Source organism: Phyllobates terribilis, unplaced genomic scaffold (genome assembly GCF_046119375.1).
Source record: "Phyllobates terribilis strain yellow unplaced genomic scaffold, ASM4611937v1 Scaffold_8__6_contigs__length_399053987, whole genome shotgun sequence".
NCBI classification, from domain to species: domain Eukaryota; kingdom Metazoa; phylum Chordata; class Amphibia; order Anura; family Dendrobatidae; genus Phyllobates; species Phyllobates terribilis.
Window position 1 is genome coordinate 389,191,916 of NW_027362768.1, and position 23,358 is coordinate 389,215,273.

Below are 23,358 nucleotides of genomic sequence, written 5' to 3' on the forward strand. Positions count from 1 at the left end.
GACCTCCCTACAACGCCTGGGCATGCTCCTGATGAGGCTGAGTATTGTGTGTGGCCTCCACGTGCCTGTATGACCTCCCTACAACGCCTGGGCATGCTCCTGATGAGGCCGAGTATTGTGTGTGGCCTCCACGTGCCTGTATGACCTCCCTACAACGCCTGGGCATGCTCCTGATGAGGTTGAGTATTGTGTGTGGCCTCCACGTGCCTGTATGACCTCCCTACAACGCCTGGGCATGCTCCTGATGAGGCTGAGTATTGTGCGTGGCCTCCACGTGCCTGTATGACCTCCCTACAACGCCTGGGCATGCTCCTGATGAGGCTGAGTATTGTGTGTGGCCTCCACGTGCCTGTATGACCTCCCTACAACGCCTGGGCATGCTCCTGATGAGGCTGAGTATTGTGTGTGGCCTCCACGTGCCTGTATGACCTCCCTACAACGCCTGGGCATGCTCCTGATGAGGCCGAGTATTGTGTGTGGCCTCCACGTGCCTGTATGACCTCCCTACAACGCCTGGGCATGCTCCTGATGAGGCTGAGTATTGTGTGTGGCCTCCACGTGCCTGTATGACCTCCCTACAACGCCTGGGCATGCTCCTGATGAGGCTGAGTATTGTGCGTGGCCTCCACGTGCCTGTATGACCTCCCTACAACGCCTGGGCATGCTCCTGATGAGGCTGAGTATTGTGTGTGGCCTCCACGTGCCTGTATGACCTCCCTACAACGCCTGGGCATGCTCCTGATGAGGCTGAGTATTGTGTGTGGCCTCCACGTGCCTGTATGACCTCCCTACAACGCCTGGGCATGCTCCTGATGAGGCTGAGTATTGTGTGTGGCCTCCACGTGCCTGTATGACCTCCCTACAACGCCTGGGCATGCTCCTGATGAGGCTGAGTATTGTGTGTGGCCTTCACGTGCCTGTATGACCTCCCTACAACGCCTGGGCATGCTCCTGATGAGGCCGAGTATTGTGTGTGGCCTCCACGTGCCTGTATGACCTCCCTACAACGCCTGGGCACGCTCCTGATGAGGCTCAGTATTGTGTGTGGCCTCTACGTGCCTGTATGACCTCCCTACAACGCCTGGGCACGCTCCTGATGAGGCTCAGTATTGTGTGTGGCCTCCACGTGCCTGTATGACCTCCCTACAACGCCTGGGCATGCTCCTGATGAGGCTGAGTATTGTGTGTGGCCTCCACGTGCCTGTTTGACCTCCCTACAACACCTGGGCATGCTCCTGATGAGGCTGAGTATTGTGTGTGGCCTCCACGTGCCTGTGTGACCTCCCTACAACGCCTGGGCATGCTCCTGATGAGGTTGCGGATGGTCTCCTGTGGGATCTCCTCCCAGACCTGGACTAAAGCATCCGCCAACTCCTGGACAGTCTGTGGTGCAACGTGACGTTGGTGGATGGAGCGAGACATGATGTCCCAGATGTGCTCAATCGGATTCAGGTCTGGGGAACGGGCGGCCAGTCCATAGCTTCAATGCCTTCATCTTGCAGGAACTGCTGACACACTCCAGCCACATGAGGTCTGGCATTGTCCTGCATTCGGAGGAACCCAGGCCCAACCGCACCAGCATATGGTCTCACAAGGGGTCTGAGGATCTCATCTCGGTACCTAATGGCAGTCTGGCTACCTCTGGAGAGCACATGGAGGGCTGTGCGGCCCTCCAAAGAAATGCCACCCCACACCATTACTGACCCACTGCCAAACCGGTCATGCTGAAGGATGTTGCAGGCAGCAGATCGCTCTCCACGGCGTCTCCAGACTCTGTCACGTCTGTCACATGTGCTCAGTGTGAACCTGCTTTCATCTGTGAAGAGCACAGGGCGCCAGTGGCCACTTTGCCAATCCTGGTGTTCTGTGGCAAATGCCAAGCGTCCTGCATGGTGTTGGGCTGTGAGCACAACCCCCATCTGTGGACGTCGGGCCCTCATACCTCCCTCATGGAGTCGGTTTCTAACCGTTTGTGCAGACACATGCACATTTGTGGCTGCTGGAGGTCATTTTGCAGGGCTCTGGCAGTGCTCCTCCTGTTCCTCCTTGCACAAAGGCGGAGGTAGCGGTCCTGCTGCTGGGTTGTTGCCCTCCTACGGCCCCCTCCACGTCTCCTGGTGTACTGGCCTGTCTCCTGGTAGCGCCTCCAGCCTCTGGACACTACGCTGACAGACACAGCAAACCTTCTTGCCGCAGCTCGCATTGATGTGCCATCCTGGATGAGCTGCACTACCTGAGCAACTTCTGTGGGTTGTAGAGTCGGTCTCATGCTACCACGAGTGTGAAAGCACAACCAACATTCAAAAGTGACCAAAACATCAGCCAGAAAGCATTGGTACTAAGATGTGGTCTGTGGTCCCCACCTGCAGAACCACTCCTTTATAGGGGGTGTCCTGCTAATTGCCGATCATTTCTACCAGCTGTCTGTTCCATTTGCACAACAGCAGGAGACATTGATTCACAATCAGTGTCGCTTCATAACAGGACAGGTAGATTTCACAGGAGTGTGATTGACGTGGAGTTACATTGTGGTGCTCCCTTTTTTTTTTGAGCAGTGTATAATCGTGCACAACCACCAAGTATCATGTATGGAAAACTGGTAACTTCCTGAGATGTTCAGGGTCATAGTATTCTGAGGAGGGGTCATTTGCATCTTCACTGGGGCGGCCTTACCTCTTTCTTGCGCTCAGAGTTGTCTTTCTGTAAAATCCATTTGATGGAGGCCTGTGGGGAGCGAGCCTGACATTCCAGGAAAGCAGAACTTCCCTCCACCCCGTACTGCGCGGCGTCCATCCCGTTCTTATTGGCTGCAGAAGACATTCAATGTTGTATGGGAAGGAACATGCGTTCATACTCCAGAGCTGCACTCACTATTCTGCTGGTGCAGTCACTGTGTACATACATTACATTACTGATCCTGAGTTACATCCTGTATTATACCCCAGAGCTGCACTCACTATTCTGCTGGTGCAGTCACTGTGTACATATATTACTGATCCTGAGTTACATCCTGTATTATACCCCAGAGCCGCACTCCCTATTCTGCTGGTGCAGTCACTGTGTACATACATTACATTACTGATCCTGAGTTACCTCCTGTATTATACTCCAGAGCTGCACTCACTATTCTGCTGGTGCAGTCACTGTGTACATACATTACATTACTGATCCTGAGTTACATCCTGTATTATACTCCAGAGCTGCACTCACTATTCTGCTGGTGCAGTCACTGTGTACATACATTACATTACTGATCCTGAGTTACCTCCTGTATTATACTCCAGAGCTGCACTCACTATTCTGCTGGTGCAGTCACTGTGTACATACATTACATTACTGATCCTGAGTTATATCCTATATTATACCCCAGAGCTGCACTCACTATTCTGCTGGTGCAGTCACTGTGTACATGCATTACATTACTGATCCTGAGTTACATCCTGTATTATACTCCAGAGCTGCACTCACTATTCTGCTGGTGCAGTCACTGTGTACATACATTACATTACTGATCCTGAGTTACATCCTGTATTATACCCCAGAGCTGCACTCACTATTCTGCTGGTGCAGTCACTGTGTACATATATTACTGATCCTGAGTTACATCCTGTATTATACCCCAGAGCCGCACTCCCTATTCTGCTGGTGCAGTCACTGTGTACATACATTACATTACTGATCCTGAGTTACCTCCTGTATTATACTCCAGAGCTGCACTCACTATTCTGCTGGTGCAGTCACTGTGTACATACATTACATTACTGATCCTGAGTTACATCCTGTATTATACTCCAGAGCTGCACTCACTATTCTGCTGGTGCAGTCACTGTGTACATACATTACATTACTGATCCTGAGTTACCTCCTGTATTATACTCCAGAGCTGCACTCACTATTCTGCTGGTGCAGTCACTGTGTACATACATTACATTACTGATCCTGAGTTATATCCTATATTATACCCCAGAGCTGCACTCACTATTCTGCTGGTGCAGTCACTGTGTACATGCATTACATTACTGATCCTGAGTTACATCCTGTATTATACTCCAGAGCTGCACTCACTATTCTGCTGGTGCAGTCACTGTGTACATACATTACATTACTGATCCTGAGTTACCTCCTGTATTATACTCCAGAGCTGCACTCACTATTCTGCTGGTGCAGTCACTGTGTACATACATTACATTACTGATCCTGAGTTATATCCTGTATTATACCCCAGAGCTGCACTCACTATTCTGCTGGTGCAGTCACTGTGTACATGCATTACATTACTGATCCTGAGTTACATCCTGTATTATACTCCAGAGCTGCACTCACTATTCTGCTGGTGCAGTCACTGTGTACATACATTACATTACTGATCCTGAGTTACATCCTGTATTATACTCCAGAGCTGCACTCACTATTCTGCTGGTGCAGTCACTGTGTACATACATTACATTCCTGATCCTGAGTTACATCCTGTATTATACTCCAGAGCTGCACTCACTATTCTGCTGGTGCAGTCACTGTGTACATACATTACATTACTGATCCTGAGTTACATCCTGTATTATACCCCAGAGCCGCACTCCCTATTCTGCTGGTGCAGTCACTGTGTACATACATTACATTACTGATCCTGAGTTACCTCCTGTATTATACTCCAGAGCTGCACTCACTATTCTGCTGGTGCAGTCACTGTGTACATACATTACATTACTGATCCTGAGTTACATCCTGTATTATACTCCAGAGCTGCACTCACTATTCTGCTGGTGCAGTCACTGTGTACATACATTACATTACTGATCCTGAGTTACCTCCTGTATTATACTCCAGAGCTGCACTCACTATTCTGCTGGTGCAGTCACTGTGTACATACATTACATTACTGATCCTGAGTTATATCCTGTATTATACCCCAGAGCTGCACTCACTATTCTGCTGGTGCAGTCACTGTGTACATGCATTACATTACTGATCCTGAGTTACATCCTGTATTATACTCCAGAGCTGCACTCACTATTCTGCTGGTGCAGTCACTGTGTACATACATTACATTACTGATCCTGAGTTACCTACTGTATTAGACTCCAGAGCTGCACTCACTATTCTGCTGGTGCAGTCACTGTGTACATACATTACATTACTGATCCTGAGTTACATTCTGTATTATACCTCAGAGCTGCACTCACTATTCTGCTGGTGCAGTCACTGTGTACATACATTACATTACTGATCCTGAGTTACATCCTGTATTATACCTCAGAGCTGCACTCACTATTCTGCTGGTGCAGTCACTGTGTACATACATTACATTACTGATCCTGAGTTACATCCTGCATTATACTCCAGAGCTGCACTCACTATTCTGCTGGTGCAGTCACTGTGTACATACATTACATTACTGATCCTGAGTTACCTCCTGTATTATACTCCAGAGCTGCACTCACTATTCTGCCGGTGCAGTCACTGTGTACATACATTACATTACTGATCCTGAGTTACATTCTGTATTATACTCCAGAGCTGCACTCACTATTCTGCTGGTGCAGTCACTGTGTACATACATTACATTACTGATCCTGAGTTACATCCTGTATTATACTCCAGAGCTGCACTCACTATTCTGCTGGTGCAGTCACTGTGTACATACATTACATTACTGATCCTGAGTTACATCCTGTATTATACCCCAGAGCTGCACTCACTATTCTGCTGGTGCAGTCACTGTGTACATACATTACATTACTGATCCTGAGTTACCTCCTGTATTATACTCCAGAGCTGCACTCACTATTCTGCCGGTGCAGTCACTGTGTACATACATTACATTACTGATCCTGAGTTACATTCTGTATTATACTCCAGAGCTGCACTCACTATTCTGCTGGTGCAGTCACTGTGTACATACATTACATTACTGATCCTGAGTTACATCCTGTATTATACCCCAGAGCTGCACTCACTATTCTGCTGGTGCAGTCACTGTGTACATACATTACTGATCCTGAGTTACCTCCTGTATTATACTCCAGAGCTGCACTCACTATTCTGCTGGTGCAGTCACTGTGTACATACATTACATTACTGATCCTGAGTTACATCCTGTATTATCCTCCAGAGCCGCACTCACTATTCTGCCGATGCAATCACTGTGTACATACATTATATTACTGATCCTGCGTTACATCCTGTATTATACTCCAGAGCTGCACTCACTATTCTGCTGGTGCAGTCACTGTGTACATACATTACATTACTGATCCTGAGTTACATCCTGTATTATACTCCAGAGCTGCACTCACTATTCTGCTGGTGCAGTCACTGTGTACATACATTACATTACTGATCCTGAGTTACCTCCTGTATTATACTCCAGAGCTGCACTCACTATTCTGCTGGTGCAGTCACTGTGTACATACATTACATTACTGATCCTGAGTTACATCCTGTATTATACTCCAGAGCTGCACTCACTATTCTGCTGGTGCAGTCACTGTGTACATACATTACTGATCCTGAGTTACATCCTGTATTATACTCCAGAGCTGCACTCACTATTCTGCTGGTGCAGTCACTGTGTACATACATTACTGATCCTGAGTTACCTCCTGTATTATACTCCAGAGCTGCACTCACTATTCTGCTGGTGCAGTCACTGTGTACATACATTACATTACTGATCCTGAGTTACATCCTGTATTATACTCCAGAGCTGCACTCACTATTCTGCTGGTGCAGTCACTGTGTACATACATTACATTACTGATCCTGAGTTACCTCCTGTATTATACTCCAGAGCTGCACTCACTATTCTGCCAGTGCAGTCACTGTGTACATACATTACATTACTGATCCTGAGTTACATCCTGTATTATACTCCAGAGCTGCACTCTCTATTCTGCTGGTGCAGTCACTGTGTACATACATTACATTACTGATCCTGAGTTACCTCCTGTATTATACTCCAGAGCTGCACTCACTATTCTGCTGGTGCAGTCACTGTGTACATACATTACATTACTGATCCTGAGTTACATCCTGTATTATACTCCAGAGCTGCACTCACTATTCTGCTGGTGCAGTCACTGTGTACATACATTACATTACTGATCCTGAGTTACATCCTGTATTATACTCCAGAGCTGCACTCACTATTCTGCTGGTGCAGTCACTGTGTACATACATTACATTACTGATCCTGAGTTACATCCTGTATTATACTCCAGAGCTGCACTCACTATTCTGCTGGTGCAGTCACTGTGTACATACATTACATTACTGATCCTGAGTTACCTCCTGTATTATACTCCAGAGCTGCACTCACTATTCTGCTGGTGCAGTCACTGTGTACATACATTACATTACTGATCCTGAGTTATATCCTGTATTATACTCCAGAGCTGCACTCACTATGTACATACATTACATTACTGATCCTGAGTTACCTCCTGTATTATACTCCAGAGCTGCACTCACTATTCTGCCGGTGCAGTCACTGTGTACATACATTACATTACTGATCCTGAGTTACATCCTGTATTATACCCCAGAGCTGCACTCACTATTCTGCTGGTGCAGTCAGTGTGTACATACATTACATTACTGATCCTGAGTTACCTCCTGTATTATACTCCAGAGCTGCACTCACTATTCTGCTGGTGCAGTCACTGTGTACATACATTACATTACTGATCCTGAGTTACATCCTGTATTATACCCCAGAGCTGCACTCACTATTCTGCTGGTGCAGTCACTGTGTACATACATTACATTACTGATCCTGAGTTACATCCTGTATTATACCCCAGAGCTGCACTCACTATTCTGCTGGTGCAGTCACTGTGTACATACATTACATTACTGATCCGGAGTTACATCCTGTATTATACCCCAGAGCTGCACTCACTATTCTGCTGGTGCAGTCACTGTGTACATACATTACATTACTGATCCTGAGTTACATCCTGTATTATACTCCAGAGCTGCACTCACTATTCTGCTGGTGCAGTCACTGTGTACATACATTACATTACAGATCCCGAGTTACATCCTGTATTATACTCCAGAGCTGCACTCACTATTCTGCTGGTACAGTCACTGTGTACATACATTACATTACTGATCCTGAGTTACATCCTGTATTATACTCCAGAGCTGCACTCACTATTCTGCTGGTGCAGTCACTGTGTACATACATTACATTACAGATCCCGAGTTACATCCTGTATTATACTCCAGAGCTGCACTCACTATTCTGCTGGTGCAGTCACTGTGTACATACATTACATTACTGATCCTGAGTTACACCCTGTATTATACTCCAGAGCTGCACTCACTATTCTGCTGGTGCAGTCACTGTGTACATACATTACATTACTGATCCTGAGTTACATCCTGTATTATACCCCAGAGCTGCACTCACTATTCTGCTGGTGCAGTCACTGTGTACATACATTACATTACTGATCCTGAGTTACATCCTGTATTATACTCCAGAGCTGCACTCACTATTCTGCTGGTGCAGTCACAGTGTACATACATTACATTACTGATCCTGAGTTACATCCTGTATTATACTCCAGAGCTGCACTCACTATTCTGCTGGTGCAGTCACTGTGTACATACATTACATTACAGATCCCGAGTTACATCCTGTATTATACTCCAGAGCTGCACTCGCTATTCTGCTGGTACAGTCACTGTGTACATACATTATATTACTGATCCTGAGTTACCTCCTGTATTATACTCCAGAGCTGCACTCACTATTCTGCTGGTGCAGTCACTGTGTACATACATTACATTACTGATCCTGAGTTACATCCTGTATTATACTCCAGAGCTGCACTCACTATTCTGCTGGTACAGTCACTGTGTACATACATTACATTACAGATCCCGAGTTACATCCTGTATTATACTCCAGAGCTGCACTCACTATTCTGCTGGTGCAGTCACTGTGTACATACATTACATTACTGATCCTGAGTTACATCCTGTATTATACTCCAGAGCTGCACTCACTATTCTGCTGGTACAGTCACTGTGTACATACATTATATTACTGATCCTGAGTTACCTCCTGTATTATACTCCAGAGCTGCACTCACTATTCTGCTGGTGCAGTCACTGTGTACATACATTACATTACTGATCCTGAGTTACATCCTGTATTATACTCCAGAGCTGCACTCACTATTCTGCTGGTGCAGTCACTGTGTACATACATTACATTACTGATCCTGAGTTACCTCCTGTATTATACCCCAGAGCTGCACTCACTATTCTGCTGGTGCAGTCACTGTGTACATACATTACATTACTGATCCTGAGTTACACCCTGTATTATACTCCAGAGCTGCACTCACTATTCTGCTGGTGCAGTCACTGTGTACATACATTACATTACTGATCCTGAGTTACATCCTGTATTATACCCCAGAGCTGCACTCACTATTCTGCTGGTGCAGTCACTGTGTACATACATTACTGATCCTGAGTTACATCCTGTATTATACTCCAGAGCTGCACTCACTATTCTGCTGGTGCAGTCACTGTGTACATACATTACATTACTGATCCTGAGTTACATCCTGTATTATACTCCAGAGCTGCACTCACTATTCTGCTGGTGCAGTCACTGTGTACATACATTACTGATCCTGAGTTACATCCTGTATTATACTCCAGAGCTGCACTCACTATTCTGCTGGTGCAGTCACTGTGTACATACATTACATTACTGATCCTGAGTTACACCCTGTATTATACTCCAGAGCTGCACTCACTATTCTGCTGGTGCAGTCACTGTGTACATACATTACATTACTGATCCTGAGTTACACCCTGTATTATACTCCAGAGCTGCACTCACTATTCTGCTGGTGCAGTCACTGTGTACATACATTACTGATCCTAAGTTACATCCTGTATTATACTCCAGAGCAGCACTCACTATTCTGCTGGTGCAGTCACTGTGTACATACATTACATTACTGATCCTGAGTTACATCCTGTATTATAGTCCAGAGCTGCACTCACTATTCTGCTGGTGCAGTCACTGTGTACATACATTACATTACAGATCCCGAGTTACGTCCTGTATTATACTCCAGAGCTGCACTCACTATTCTGCTGGTGCAGTCACTGTGTACATACATTACATTACTGATCCTGAGTTACATCCTGTATTATACTCCAGAGCTGCACTCACTATTCTGCTGGTGCAGTCACTGTGTACATACATTACATTACTGATCCTGAGTTACATCCTGTATTATACTCCAGAGCTGCACTCACTATTCTGCTGGTGCAGTCACTGTGTACATACATTACATTACTGATCCCGAGTTACGTCCTGTATTATACTCCAGAGCTGCACTCACTATTCTGCTGGTGCAGTCACTGTGCACATACATTACATTACTGATCCTGAGTTACATCCTGTATTATACTCCAGAGCTGCACTCACTATTCTGCTGGTGCAGTCACCGTGTACATACATTACATTACTGATCCTGAGTTACACCCTGTATTATACTCCAGAGCTGCACTCACTATTCTGCTGGTGCAGTCACTGTGTACATACATTACATTACTGATCCTGAGTTACATCCTGTATTATACTCCAGAGCTGCACTCACTATTCTGCTGGTGCAGTCACTGTGTACATACATTACATTACTGATCCTGAGTTACATCCTGTATTATACTCCAGAGCTGCACTCACTATTCTGCTGGTGCAGTCACTGTGTACATACATTACATTACTGATCCCGAGTTACGTCCTGTATTATACTCCAGAGCTGCACTCACTATTCTGCTGGTGCAGTCACTGTGCACATACATTACATTACTGATCCTGAGTTACATCCTGTATTATACTCCAGAGCTGCACTCACTATTCTGCTGGTGCAGTCACTGTGCACATACATTACTGATCCTGAGTTAACTCCTGTATTATACTCCAGAGCTGCACTCACTATTCTGCTGGTGCAGTCACTGTGTACATACATTACATTACTGATCCTGAGTTACACCCTGTATTATACTCCAGAGCTGCACTCACTATTCTGCTGGTGCAGTCACTGTGTACATACATTACATTACTGATCCCGAGTTAACTCCTGTATTATACTCCAGAGCTGCACTCACTATTCTGCTGGTGCAGTCACTGTGTACATACATTACATTACTGATCCTGAGTTACACCCTGTATTATACTCCAGAGCTGCACTCACTATTCTGCTGGTGCAGTCACTGTGTACATACATTACATTACAGATCCCGAGTTACGTCCTGTATTATACTCCAGAGCTGCACTCACTATTCTGCTGGTGCAGTCACTGTGTACATACATTACATTACTGATCCTGAGTTACACCCTGTATTATACTCCAGAGCTGCACTCACTATTCTGCTGGTGCAGTCACTGTGTACATACATTACATTACAGATCCCGAGTTACGTCCTGTATTATACTCCAGAGCTGCACTCACTATTCTGCTGGTGCAGTCACTGTGTACATACATTACATTACTGATCCTGAGTTACACCCTGTATTATACTCCAGAGCTGCACTCACTATTCTGCTGGTGCAGTCACTGTGTACATACATTACATTACAGATCCCGAGTTACGTCCTGTATTATACTCCAGAGCTGCACTCACTATTCTGCTGGTGCAGTCACTGTGTACATACATTACATTACTGATCCTGAGTTACACCCTGTATTATACTCCAGAGCTGCACTCACTATTCTGCTGGTGCAGTCACTGTGTACATACATTACATTACTGATCCTGAGTTACACCCTGTATTATACTCCAGAGCTGCACTCACTATTCTGCTGGTGCAGTCACTGTGTACATACATTACTGATCCTAAGTTACATCCTGTATTATACTCCAGAGCAGCACTCACTATTCTGCTGGTGCAGTCACTGTGTACATACATTACATTACTGATCCTGAGTTACATCCTGTATTATAGTCCAGAGCTGCACTCACTATTCTGCTGGTGCAGTCACTGTGTACATACATTACATTACAGATCCCGAGTTACGTCCTGTATTATACTCCAGAGCTGCACTCACTATTCTGCTGGTGCAGTCACTGTGTACATACATTACATTACTGATCCTGAGTTACCACCTGTATTATACTCCAGAGCTGCACTCCCTATTCTGCTGGTGCAGTCACTGTGTACATACATTACATTACAGATCCCGAGTTACGTCCTGTATTATACTCCAGAGCTGCACTCACTATTCTGCTGGTGCAGTCACTGTGTACATACATTACATTACTCATCCTGAGTTACCTCCTGTATTATACTCCAGAGCTGCACTCACTATTCTGCTGGTGCAGTCACTGTGTACATACATTACATTACTGATCCTGAGTTACGTCCTGTATTATACCCCAGAGCTGCACTCACTATTCTGCTGGTGCAGTCACTGTGTACATACATTACATTACTGATCCTGAGTTACATCCTGTATTATACTCCAGAGCTGCACTCACTATTCTGCTGGTGCAGTCACTGTGTACATACATTACATTACTGATCCTGAGTTACGTCCTGTATTATACTCCAGAGCTGCACTCACTATTCTGCTGGTGCAGTCACTGTGTACATACATTACATTACTGATCCTGAGTTACATCCTGTATTATACTCCAGAGCTGCACTCACTATTCTGCTGGTGCAGTCACTGTGTACATACATTACATTACTGATCCTGAGTTACGTCCTGTATTATACTCCAGAGCTGCACTCACTATTCTGCTGGTGCAGTCACTGTGTACATACATTACATTACTGATCCTGAGTTACATCCTGTATTATACTCCAGAGCTGCACTCACTATTCTGCTGGTGCAGTCACTGTGTACATACATTACATTACTGATCCTGAGTTACGTCCTGTATTATACTCCAGAGCTGCACTCACTATTCTGCTGGTGCAGTCACTGTGTACATACATTACATTACTGATCCTGAGTTACGTCCTGTATTATACTCCAGAGCTGCACTCACTATTCTGCTGGTGCAGTCACTGTGTACATACATTACATTACTGATCCTGAGTTACATCCTGTATTATACCCCAGAGCTGCACTCACTATTCTGCTGGTGCAGTCACTGTGTACATACATTACTTCTCCATCTGGGTGTGATATACAGTCATGGCCGATAGTGTTGTCACCCTTTAAATTGTTCCAGAAAGTGCAGTATTTCTCCCAGCACATTATTACAATTCCACACGTTTTCTTATACACGGGTTTATTTCCTTTGTGTGTATTGGAACAACACAAAAAAAAAAACAGAAAAAAAGCAAATTGGATATAATTTCACATAAAAAATCCCAAAATGGGCAAGACACAATTGTTGCACCTGCCTTAATATTTGGTTGCACGCCCTTTGGAATAACTATAATCAATCGCTTCCAATAACCATCAACAAGCTTCTTACACCTCTCACCTGAAATTTTGGACAAGGCCAGAGGCAGCAAAACAACCCCAAAACATTTGTGATCCTCCACCATATCTGACTGTAGGTAGTGTGTTCTTTTCTTTGTAGGCCTCATTCTGTTTTCAGTAAACAGTAGAGTGATGTGCTTTACCAAAAAGCTCTATCTTGGCCTCATCTGTCTACAAGACACTTTGCCAAAGGATTTTAGCTTACTCATATACATTTTGGCAAACTATAGTTTAGCTTTTTCATGTCTCTGTGTCAGCAGTGGGGTCCTCCGGGGTCTCCTACCATAGCGTTTAATCTCATTCACATGTGGACGGATAGTTTGTGCTGACACTAATGCACCCCGAGCCTGTAGGACAGCTTGCATTTCTTTGTCACTTGATTGGGGCTTATCCTCCATCCGGACTATCCTGCTTTACAACCTTTCATTAATTTTTCTCTGCCGTCCAGGGAGATTAGCTGCAGTGCCATGGGGTGTAAACTTCTTGATTATGTTGCGCACCGTGGACAAAGGAACATCAAAATCTCTAGAGATAGACTTGTAACCTTGAGATTGTTGATATTGTTCAACAATTTAGCTTCTCAAGTCCTCAGACAGTTCTCTTCTCCTCTTTCTGTTCTCCGTGCTTAGTGTGGCTCACACAGACACACAATGCAAAGATTGAGGCAACTTCTCCCTTTTTATCTGGTTTCAGGAGTGATTTTCACATTGTCCACACCTTTTACTTGCCACAGGTGATTCTGAACGAGCATCACATGCTGGAAACAAAGTTGTTTAACCACAATCTTGGAAAGGTGGCAACTCTGGCCCGTTTTTGGGGTTTTGTGTGAAATTACGTCCAATTTGCCGTTTTTTCTGTTTTTTTGTGTGTTATTCCAATACACACAAAGGAAATAAACCTGTGTATAACAAACTGTGGGGAATTGTCATAATGTTCTGAGAGAAACAATTCATTTTCTGGAACAATTTCAAGGGTGCTAACACTTTCAGCCATGCCTGTATGGGGGGGATCTTATACCCTGGCTGTTACTTGGGTTGATCCGCTGATCGGGGGGCCGACACTTTCAGCCATGACTGTATGGGGGGGGATCTTATACCCTGGCTGTTACTTGGGTTGATCCGCTGATCGGGGGGCCGACACTTTCAGCCATGACTGTATGGGGGGGGATCTTATACCCTGGCTGTTACTTGGGTTGATCCGCTGATCGGGGGGCCGACACTTTCAGCCATGACTGTATGGGGGGGGATCTTATACCCTGGCTGTTACTTGGGTTGATCCGCTGATCGGGGGGCCGACACTTTCAGCCATGACTGTATGGGGGGAATCTTATACCTTGGCTGTTACTTGGGTTGATCCGCTGATCGGGGGGCCGACACTTTCAGCCATGCCTGTATGGGGGGGATCTTATACCCTGGCTGTTACTTGGGTTGATCCGCTGATCGGGGGGCCGACACTTTCAGCCATGCCTGTATGGGGGGGATCTTATACCCTGGCTGTTACTTGGGTTGATCCGCTGATCGGGGGGCCGACACTTTCAGCCATGCCTGTATGGGGGGGATCTTATACCCTGGCTGTTACTTGGGTTGATCCGCTGATCGGGGGGCCGACACTTTCAGCCATGCCTGTATGGGGGGAATCTTATACCCTGGCTGTTACTTGGGTTGATCCGCTGATCGGGGGGCCGACACTTTCAGCCATGCCTGTATGGGGGGGATCTTATACCCCGGCTGTTACTTGCGTTGATCCGCTGATCGGGTTCGGTCTTACCGTTGGAGTTGTACCCGCGGCATTGCCTCATAGGGTTCCCATGTCTGACATCCTGTCGCCGGCTTCGCCTGTGAACAATAGCAGAGAGAAATGGAGAAGAGGAGACGCCAGGGACAGATGTTAGATGGATGCGGCTGTGATGTGGGCGGCTGTAGATGAGAAGGTGTCTCTAGAATAAGCCCGGGCCTCACCCCTCTGCGTACCGCTTGGAGGACGCTGAATAGCGCGAACACGTTTTGCCATCCCAGGCGCAGTAAGGGTCTCTGGCCAGGCAGCAGTCGGCACACGCCTCTCCGTACACGTCACAGCGGTGGAGGGCGAGATGCGTCACCCCGGACACCGACGACACGTACAGCTGTTGCTGTGATGAGAAATTAAGAGTTATTAATCTGGATATAACAGATTCCGTCTGGGACCCCCGTCCTGGCAGAATCCCCCTGAGAAGTGGGTTACCCTGTGGACACACAGATTCTGCTGATTATCGTTGGGTGACAGAGGATAACAGAAGCGACCCCTGCAGGGGCTGCCTACGCGGATAACCAATACCCGTAGCATCATCATCATCATCATCAATATTAATAGGTGACAGATAAATCCTGACTTAGGCCTCACACCATGGTCTGAGTAGCGGTAGACTGGATTCAAATGTGTCGTGCTTATACACAGCCAGCCCGCGCACTCAGCCAGCCAGCCCGCGCGCGCACACAGCCAGCCCGCGCACTCAGCCAGCCCGTGCACTCAGCAAGCCAGCCCGCGCACTCAGCCAGCCAGCCCGCGCACACAGCCAGCCCGCGCACTCAGCCAGCCCGCGCACACAGCCAGCCCGCGCACACAGCCAGCCCGCGCACTCAGCCAGCCAGCCCGCGCACAGCCAGCCCGCGCACTCAGCCAGCCCGCGCACACAGCCAGCCCGCGCGCACAGCCAGCCCGCGCACTCAGCCAGCCCGTGCACTCAGCCAGCCCGTGCACTCAGCCAGCCAGCCCGCGCACTCAGCCAGCCAGCCCGCGCACTCAGCCAGCCAGCCCGCGCACTCAGCCAGCCAGCCCGCGCACTCAGCCAGCCAGCCCGCGCACTCAGCCAGCCAGCCCGCGCACTCAGCCAGCCCGCCCGCGCACTCAGCCAGCCCGCCTGCGCACACAGCCAGCCCGCGCACACAGCCAGCTCGCACACAGCCAGCTCGCACACACAGCCAGTCCGCGCACCGCCTCGAATGTGGGCAGTGTGACACCGGCCTCATCTTACGTACAATCAGTGCTATGAGGACAGTCGGCATTGCCGATACTAGACACTTACTCGTTTTGATGAAATTTTCATGGATTTGATGGGTGCCGGGACCTAAGAGAAAAGACAGCAAGTCAGTCAGGAAAGGAGGAGGAGATGCAGTACATGGCTGTAGCGTCGCAGTGTGTCCGGTACGTGGCACCCGAATGGAGCGTCAAACCAAGTCACCTCACTTGTAAAGACGCAGATCACAGACATCTGCAGCCCCTGGAGTCTCACCTTGAACACCTCCACCTCCTCCAGGATCAGCTCCTCCGTCTCCAAGTCGTCTTTTGGCAGGATGATCACTTTCTGCACCGTGCCCTGATCTGGGAGATTAAAGCAGGGAGGATTACGGGAGGCAGACGTGGAGTGACGGCCTTTTTACTGTGCTGTGCAGAAAGCGTTAAGATGTCATGAAGTGGCGTGGAGCGTTTCTGATTGATGGGTGCGGCGTGTGAGATGCTCCTCGCCCACCCCCCCCCCGTAATGTTCTGGACAATCAGCCGGACACAATCAGGAGCCGCCGCTGATTACCGTCCTCACATTACTCCACCATGATTGACGGCCGTTACCTGTGCCCAAGAAGAGAACCTCGTATCTTCCATCAGACGCGTCCACTTGATCCACGGCGATGCTGGTGAACCTGTAGTTGACATTGGTGCGGACGAGCAGCGGCTGGCGGTGCACGGGGTACACGGAGTTGTACATGACCGGGTGCGTCCTCATGAAGTTTATCACTTCATCCGGGTAATCCTTCGTGGACTTCATGGACGGAGTGAAGGTGCCTCCCGGACACTGCACAAGTACATGGAGGCCGTTATGCATCTGTATACCATTTCTATATAATCCTATATACCCACACACTGACCACAGGGGGGCGCTCTTACCGTCCCAGGGCGGGGATACGGGATCTTTCCTGTATATGGCATCCACTGGTAGTTGGGTCCCTCCTTGTGAGCAAATGGTCCATTGAACACCATGCGTATGTCGGCCATGGAGTAGACGCACACGGCCGAACCCTTAAACACGGAGCTACAGAAGAAGGAGGGAGATCAGAGCGGTAGACGTGCGCCGGCACTGCGCCCCCATCAGGAGAGACATGAGACTTACCCGGAGGCGGAGAAGACGGCGTAGATGACGGGGTTCTTATTATCCTGCGTCTGCTGAATGAAGACGTCCTCTGGAAGCAAACATGATATACCACTGATTTACTGCCCCCCCGCAGTGCGTCCCGGTGAGCTGCAGCGCCGGACCCCCCAATCCAGATACATACGCAATTCATCAAAATGAGTCTCGATCCCGTCGGCCCCCGGCACGGAGCATATGAGCCGCGCCTTCAGGAAGGTGCTCCACTTATTCACCAGGCAGCAGTGACCTCCATCATCGTTCTAGGACAAGCACATGGCACCGGCATGTCAGCACATTAGCTCCTCTGCTTGCCAGCAGTGAATGGAAACATATAGAGGCTGAGGACCTGTTCTGGTCACAGCTCAGGGTTTGTTACAATGTATCCAGCCATCTGTGATCCACACATCCTAGATGTCAGCCTCCTATACCTCAGGGCAGCAGAAAACAAACTGCCACAAAGCAAAAACCCCTCTAACAAGTCTCGGCCTTGGGGGTCCGCTCGTGTGCGGCTGGTGAGATTCACCGGCGGTGTAAGGACGACGCTTCTTACCAGGCAGACCCTTCCGATGCGGGAGTAAATGGTCGGGCTGTGGGGGGAATCTGTGGACTTTTCCCGGAAGAAGAAGTAAAGTTTATCGTCATTTCGCTCCAAGCTGTCGGGGATCAGCTGTACGTGGACGAACGCAGGGTCTGCGGAGAGAGCGGCCGTTACCCGAGAGGAGGATCATCTACCCATCATCCGCCCACACTGCGCGGTGGAGTCTTACCATTCAGCCAGCGGGAATTGTACTGGTCCGTCCTCATGGCGGCTTGTTTGCCCATCGCTCTGAAGATGGCAGCATCGGTGCCCATGAAATCTATGTAGACCCCGGAGTAGAGCTCCTCGTCTGTAACAGCCAGGAGAAGTGGGTGACGATTCAACATGAGAGCGACTGTGCGGATGACTGTGCGGAGCGGCGGTGCACACACAAGTGGACGCGGAGCGACTGTGCGGAGCGACGGTGCACACACAAGTGGACGTGGAGCGACTGTGCGGAGCAGCGGTGCACACACATGTGGACGTGGAGCGACTGTGCGGAGCAGCGGTGCACACACATGTGGACGTGGAGCGACTGTGCGGAGCAGCGGTGCACACACATGTGGACGTGGAGCGACTGTGCGGAGCAGCGGTGCACACACATGTGGACGTGGAGCGACTGTGCCGGCCGGAGCAGCGGTGCACACACATGTGGACGTGGAGCGACTGTGCCGGCCGGAGCAGCGGTGCACACACATGTGGACGTGGAGCGACTGTGCCGGCCGGAGCAGCGGTGCACACACATGTGGACGTGGAGCGACTGTGCCGGCCGGAGCAGCGGTGCACACACATGTGGACGTGGAGCGACTGTGCCGGCTGGAGCAGCGGTGCACACACATGTGGACGTGGAGCGACTGTGCCGGCCGGAGCAGCGGTGCACACACAAGTGGACGTGGAGCGACTGTGCGGAGCGGGGGTGCACACACAAGTGGACGTGGAGCGACTGTACGGAGCAGCGGTGCACACACATGTGGACGTGGAGCGACTGTGCGGAGCAGCGGTGCACACACATGTGGACGTGGAGCGACTGTGCGGAGCAGCGGTGCACACACATGTGGACGTGGAGCGACTGTGCGGAGCAGCGGTGCACACACATGTGGACGTGGAGCGACTGTGCGGAGCAGCGGTGCACACACATGTGGACGTGGAGCGACTGTACGGAGCAGCGGTGCACACAAATGTGGACGTGGAGCGACTGTGCGGGGCAGCGGTGCACACACAAGTGGACGTGGAGCGACTGTACGGAGCAGCGGTGCACACACATGTGGACGTGGAGCGACTGTGCGGAGCAGCGGTGCACACACATGTGGACGTGGAGCGACTGTGCGGAGCAGCGGTGCACACACATGTGGACGTGGAGCGACTGTGCGGAGCAGCGGTGCACACACATGTGGACGTGGAGCGACTGTGCGGAGCAGCGGTGCACACACATGTGGACGTGGAGCGACTGTGCGGAGCAGCGGTGCACACACATGTGGACGTGGAGCGACTGTGCGGAGCAGCGGTGCACACACATGTGGACGTGGAGCGACTGTGCGGAGCAGCGGTGCACACACATGTGGCCGTGGAGCGACTGTGCGGAGCAGCGGTGCACACACATGTGGCCGTGGAGCGACTGTGCGGAGCAGCGGTGCACACACATGTGGCCGTGGAGCGACTGTGCGGAGCAGCGGTGCACACACATGTGGCCGTGGAGCGACTGTGCGGAGCAGCGGTGCACACACATGTGGCCGTGGAGCGACTGTGCGGAGCAGCGGTGCACACACATGTGGACGTGGAGCGACTGTGCGGAGCAGCGGTGCACACACATGTGGACGTGGAGCGACTGTGCGGAGCAGCGGTGCACACACATGTGGACGTGGAGCGACTGTGCGGAGCAGCGGTGCACACACATGTGGACGTGGAGCGACTGTGCGGAGCAGCGGTGCACACACATGTGGCCGTGGAGCGACTGTGCGGAGCAGCGGTGCACACACATGTGGCCGTGGAGCGACTGTGCGGAGCAGCGGTGCACACACATGTGGACGTGGAGCGACTGTGCGGAGCAGCGGTGCACACACATGTGGACGTGGAGCGACTGTGCGGAGCAGCGGTGCACACACATGTGGACGTGGAGCGACTCTGCGGATCAGCGGTGCACACACATGTGGACGTGGAGCGACTGTGCAGAGCAGCGGTGCACACACATGTGGACGTGGAGCGACTGTGCGGAGCAGCGGTGCACACACATGTGGACGTGGAGCGACTGTGCGGAGCAGCGGTGCACACACATGTGGACGTGGAGCGACTCTGCGGATCAGCGGTGCACACACATGTGGACGTGGAGCGACTGTGCAGAGCAGCGGTGCACACACATGTGGACGTGGAGCGACTGTGCCGGCCGGAGCAGCGGTGCACACACAAGTGGACGTGGAGCGACTGTGCCGGCCGGAGCAGCGGTGCACACACATGTGGACGTGGAGCGACTGTGCAGAGCAGCGGTGCACACACATGTGGACGTGGAGCGACTGTGCCGGCCGGAGCAGCGGTGCACACACATGTGGACGTGGAGCGACTGTGCCGGCTGGAGCAGCGGTGCACACACATGTGGAGCGACGCTTATCTCGCTGGCTCCTCGCCCAGCAGCTGCTCCTGATTCATTAAGAAAGTCTCGACCTCAGATTGTAAGGAAAGCCCCTCAGGTGGAGGCCGCAGGGAGGGGGTCACATGGTGCAGCGTCTCAGGGGGGCAAACGGATTAGCGGCAGTGAGATCTGGCAGTCTTGTCTTATTTCCCCCCAGATGGCGGTCATCTGTGGATCCAGCAGCTGCTCACTAGCACCGTCGGCATATTAACCCGTCACTCCTCCAACACATGGCGCCTGACGGGGACGACTGTCAGGGCGTACGGACGGCGCACACACGGGGGCCTCACTTACTGATGAGGGCAGACACGCTGTCCAGTTTGGGGTCGTAAGCGCATTTTCCTTTCCCCGACTCCACGCGGTCCGGGTCCAGGTAAAAGACATAATCCTGTGAGGGGAGAAGAGGCAGAAGGTGAGGACGAGACCCCCGCAGTCGGCACACTCGGATAATCGGAGACTGTCAGCCCTGGGACTATAATACAGGGGATGCCGGACCCATGAAGACAGAGAAAGCTCCTCGGAGGAGGTGGAGCGGACACATTATGGAGGCGGACCGGTGGAGGGAGACGATGGGACAGTGGACAAGCTCCTACAGCACACACAGCAATGAGAGGCGTGAAGGATGCATCCTCCACAGCGTGTGTACAGCCTCAGCACGGCGTCCAGCCTAGGCAACGGGCGTCCAGCCTCGGCAACGGGCGACCAGCCTCGGCAACGGGCGACCAGCCTCGGCAACGGGCGACCAGCCTCGGCAACGGGCGTCCAGCCTCGGCAACGGGCGACCAGCCTCGGCAACGGGCGACCAGCCTCGGCAACGGGCGACCAGCCTCGGCAACGGGCGTCCAGCCTCAGCACGGCGTCCAGCCTAGGCAACGGGCGTCCAGCCTCGGCAACGGGCGACCAGCCTCAGCAACGGGCGACCAGCCTAGGCAACGGGCGACCAGCCTCGGCAACGGGCGACCAGCCTCAGCACGGCGTCCAGCCTAGGCAACGGGCGACCAGCCTCAGCATGGCGTCCAGCCTAGGCAACGGGCGTCCAGCCTCAGCACGGCGTCCAGCCTAGGCAACGGGCGTCCAGCCTCAGCAACGGGCGACCAGCCTCGGCAACGGGCGACCAGCCTAGGCAAAGGGCGACCAGCCTCGGCAACGGGCGACCAGCCTAGGCAACGGGCGACCAGCCTAGGCAACAGGCGTCCAGCCTCAGCATGGCGTCCAGCCTAGGCAACGGGCGACCAGCCTCGGCACGGCATCCAGCCTAGGCAACGGGCGACCAGCCTCGGCAACGGGCGACCAGCCTCGGCAACGGGCGACCAGCCTCGGCAGCAAGGAGCGGAGGTCACAGAATGGCCATCAGGAAATCCGAGGCCACGCTATGGACCACCGTCTAATGGACCATTATCACTCACCATTTATAAGTGTTTAGTCTCTGCTTGCTGCTGGTGAATGGAAACAGCCACTGACTTCTCCCTCCTGTGCTGGACTGCAGGCCCACAGTACTTACCTGCCCTGACATACTGTAACAAACCCTCAGCTGTGTGACAGGACCACCTCACAACACTTCTCAGGCCTCTAGAGTGTTCCCAGGGCCTGACAGCAAGCAGAGATCTTGGACGTTACAGAAACTATTGAGTGCTGGTCAGCCTGGGCCCTGGCCGCGCTCGCCATCAGGGGCCCCGGACTGCAGACTATGGCCGGACCACACGAGCGCACGACACCTCGGAGAAGCGCCGTCGTGTCCTGGAGCGATGCATGGGATGTGCGCTCATAACAGTGCATCTGTCAATCACTGCGTCAAGAGCGGCCATGATGCACGAGGCGCTATAATGGACAATCCTCGCCAGACGCGACACGGCAGGAGATACCGGGGCCTGGGGGTCATAAATCCCCCCTTATGTTAGCAGAGACCCAGTCACACACGGCCATGCAATGTGTCGTGTGTGGGCCACTCATTAGTCTCCCATCACAGAATGAGGGGCTTCTCCTGTGGGGGTGTCATGGACTTCGGCTGAGGGGGCCGGTGTCCGCACAACACTAACCTGTGAGGGGAAACATACAATTGCTTTATGTCACACAGTAAGAAGGGCTAAAGATGTCACGGCCCCAGTATCAGGATGGGGAGGGGGCTCTGCGGCCCCTGGGACTGGCCCCACCTTGTGCTCTGCTGGTGCTGGGCTGGGTGGATAATCTGCTGCTCTGCTCCCTCTTCCTCCTGGGGGCGCTGTGTGATCTGAGGCCTGAAGAGAGGAGCAGGGCAATAAGAGTTAGAGCTGAAGGCTGCTCAGGTGAAAGGCAGGACGGGGAACACCGCCAGGACGGGGAGCGAGACACGACACGGATGGTGAACACACAGGGCACAGATGGAGTCCAGCCCTAGTCCTACTGTTAGTTCTGGATGCAGCTCTGCAGACAGGAGACGTGGAGCACACGGAGACATGGGGCACAAGGAGGCATGCATGCATGGCTGCACTGCGGCACTGCTGCGCTGTGGCACGGCTACGCTGCGGCACACATGTGTTATTGG

The 23,358-nt window shown here is 51.0% G+C and overlaps 1 protein-coding gene across 6 annotated transcripts in view; it reads right to left on the reverse strand.

Moving 5' to 3' along the window:
* The window catches only part of SEMA3F (semaphorin 3F), a 131,263-nt gene that overhangs the window by 15,009 nt on the left and 92,896 nt on the right, over positions 1–23,358 (reverse strand). For 3 of the 6 annotated variants that reach the window (XM_073645178.1, XM_073645179.1, XM_073645183.1), the window contains 13 exons: positions 22,988–23,071; positions 21,132–21,225; positions 18,405–18,524; positions 18,188–18,327; positions 17,783–17,897; positions 17,620–17,689; positions 17,397–17,541; positions 17,082–17,304; positions 16,747–16,835; positions 16,540–16,581; positions 15,437–15,606; positions 15,246–15,313; positions 2,674–2,807 (listed from right to left, as the gene is read on the reverse strand). In XM_073645178.1, coding sequence (XP_073501279.1) covers positions 2,674–2,807; positions 15,246–15,313; positions 15,437–15,606; positions 16,540–16,581; positions 16,747–16,835; positions 17,082–17,304; positions 17,397–17,541; positions 17,620–17,689; positions 17,783–17,897; positions 18,188–18,327; positions 18,405–18,524; positions 21,132–21,225; positions 22,988–23,071 — 1,494 coding nt within the window. The remainder of the gene's footprint in view (positions 1–2,673; positions 2,808–15,245; positions 15,314–15,436; positions 15,607–16,539; positions 16,582–16,746; positions 16,836–17,081; positions 17,305–17,396; positions 17,542–17,619; positions 17,690–17,782; positions 17,898–18,187; positions 18,328–18,404; positions 18,525–21,131; positions 21,226–22,987; positions 23,072–23,358) is intronic. The other 3 variants (XM_073645180.1, XM_073645182.1, XM_073645181.1) reach the window with 3 other exon arrangements.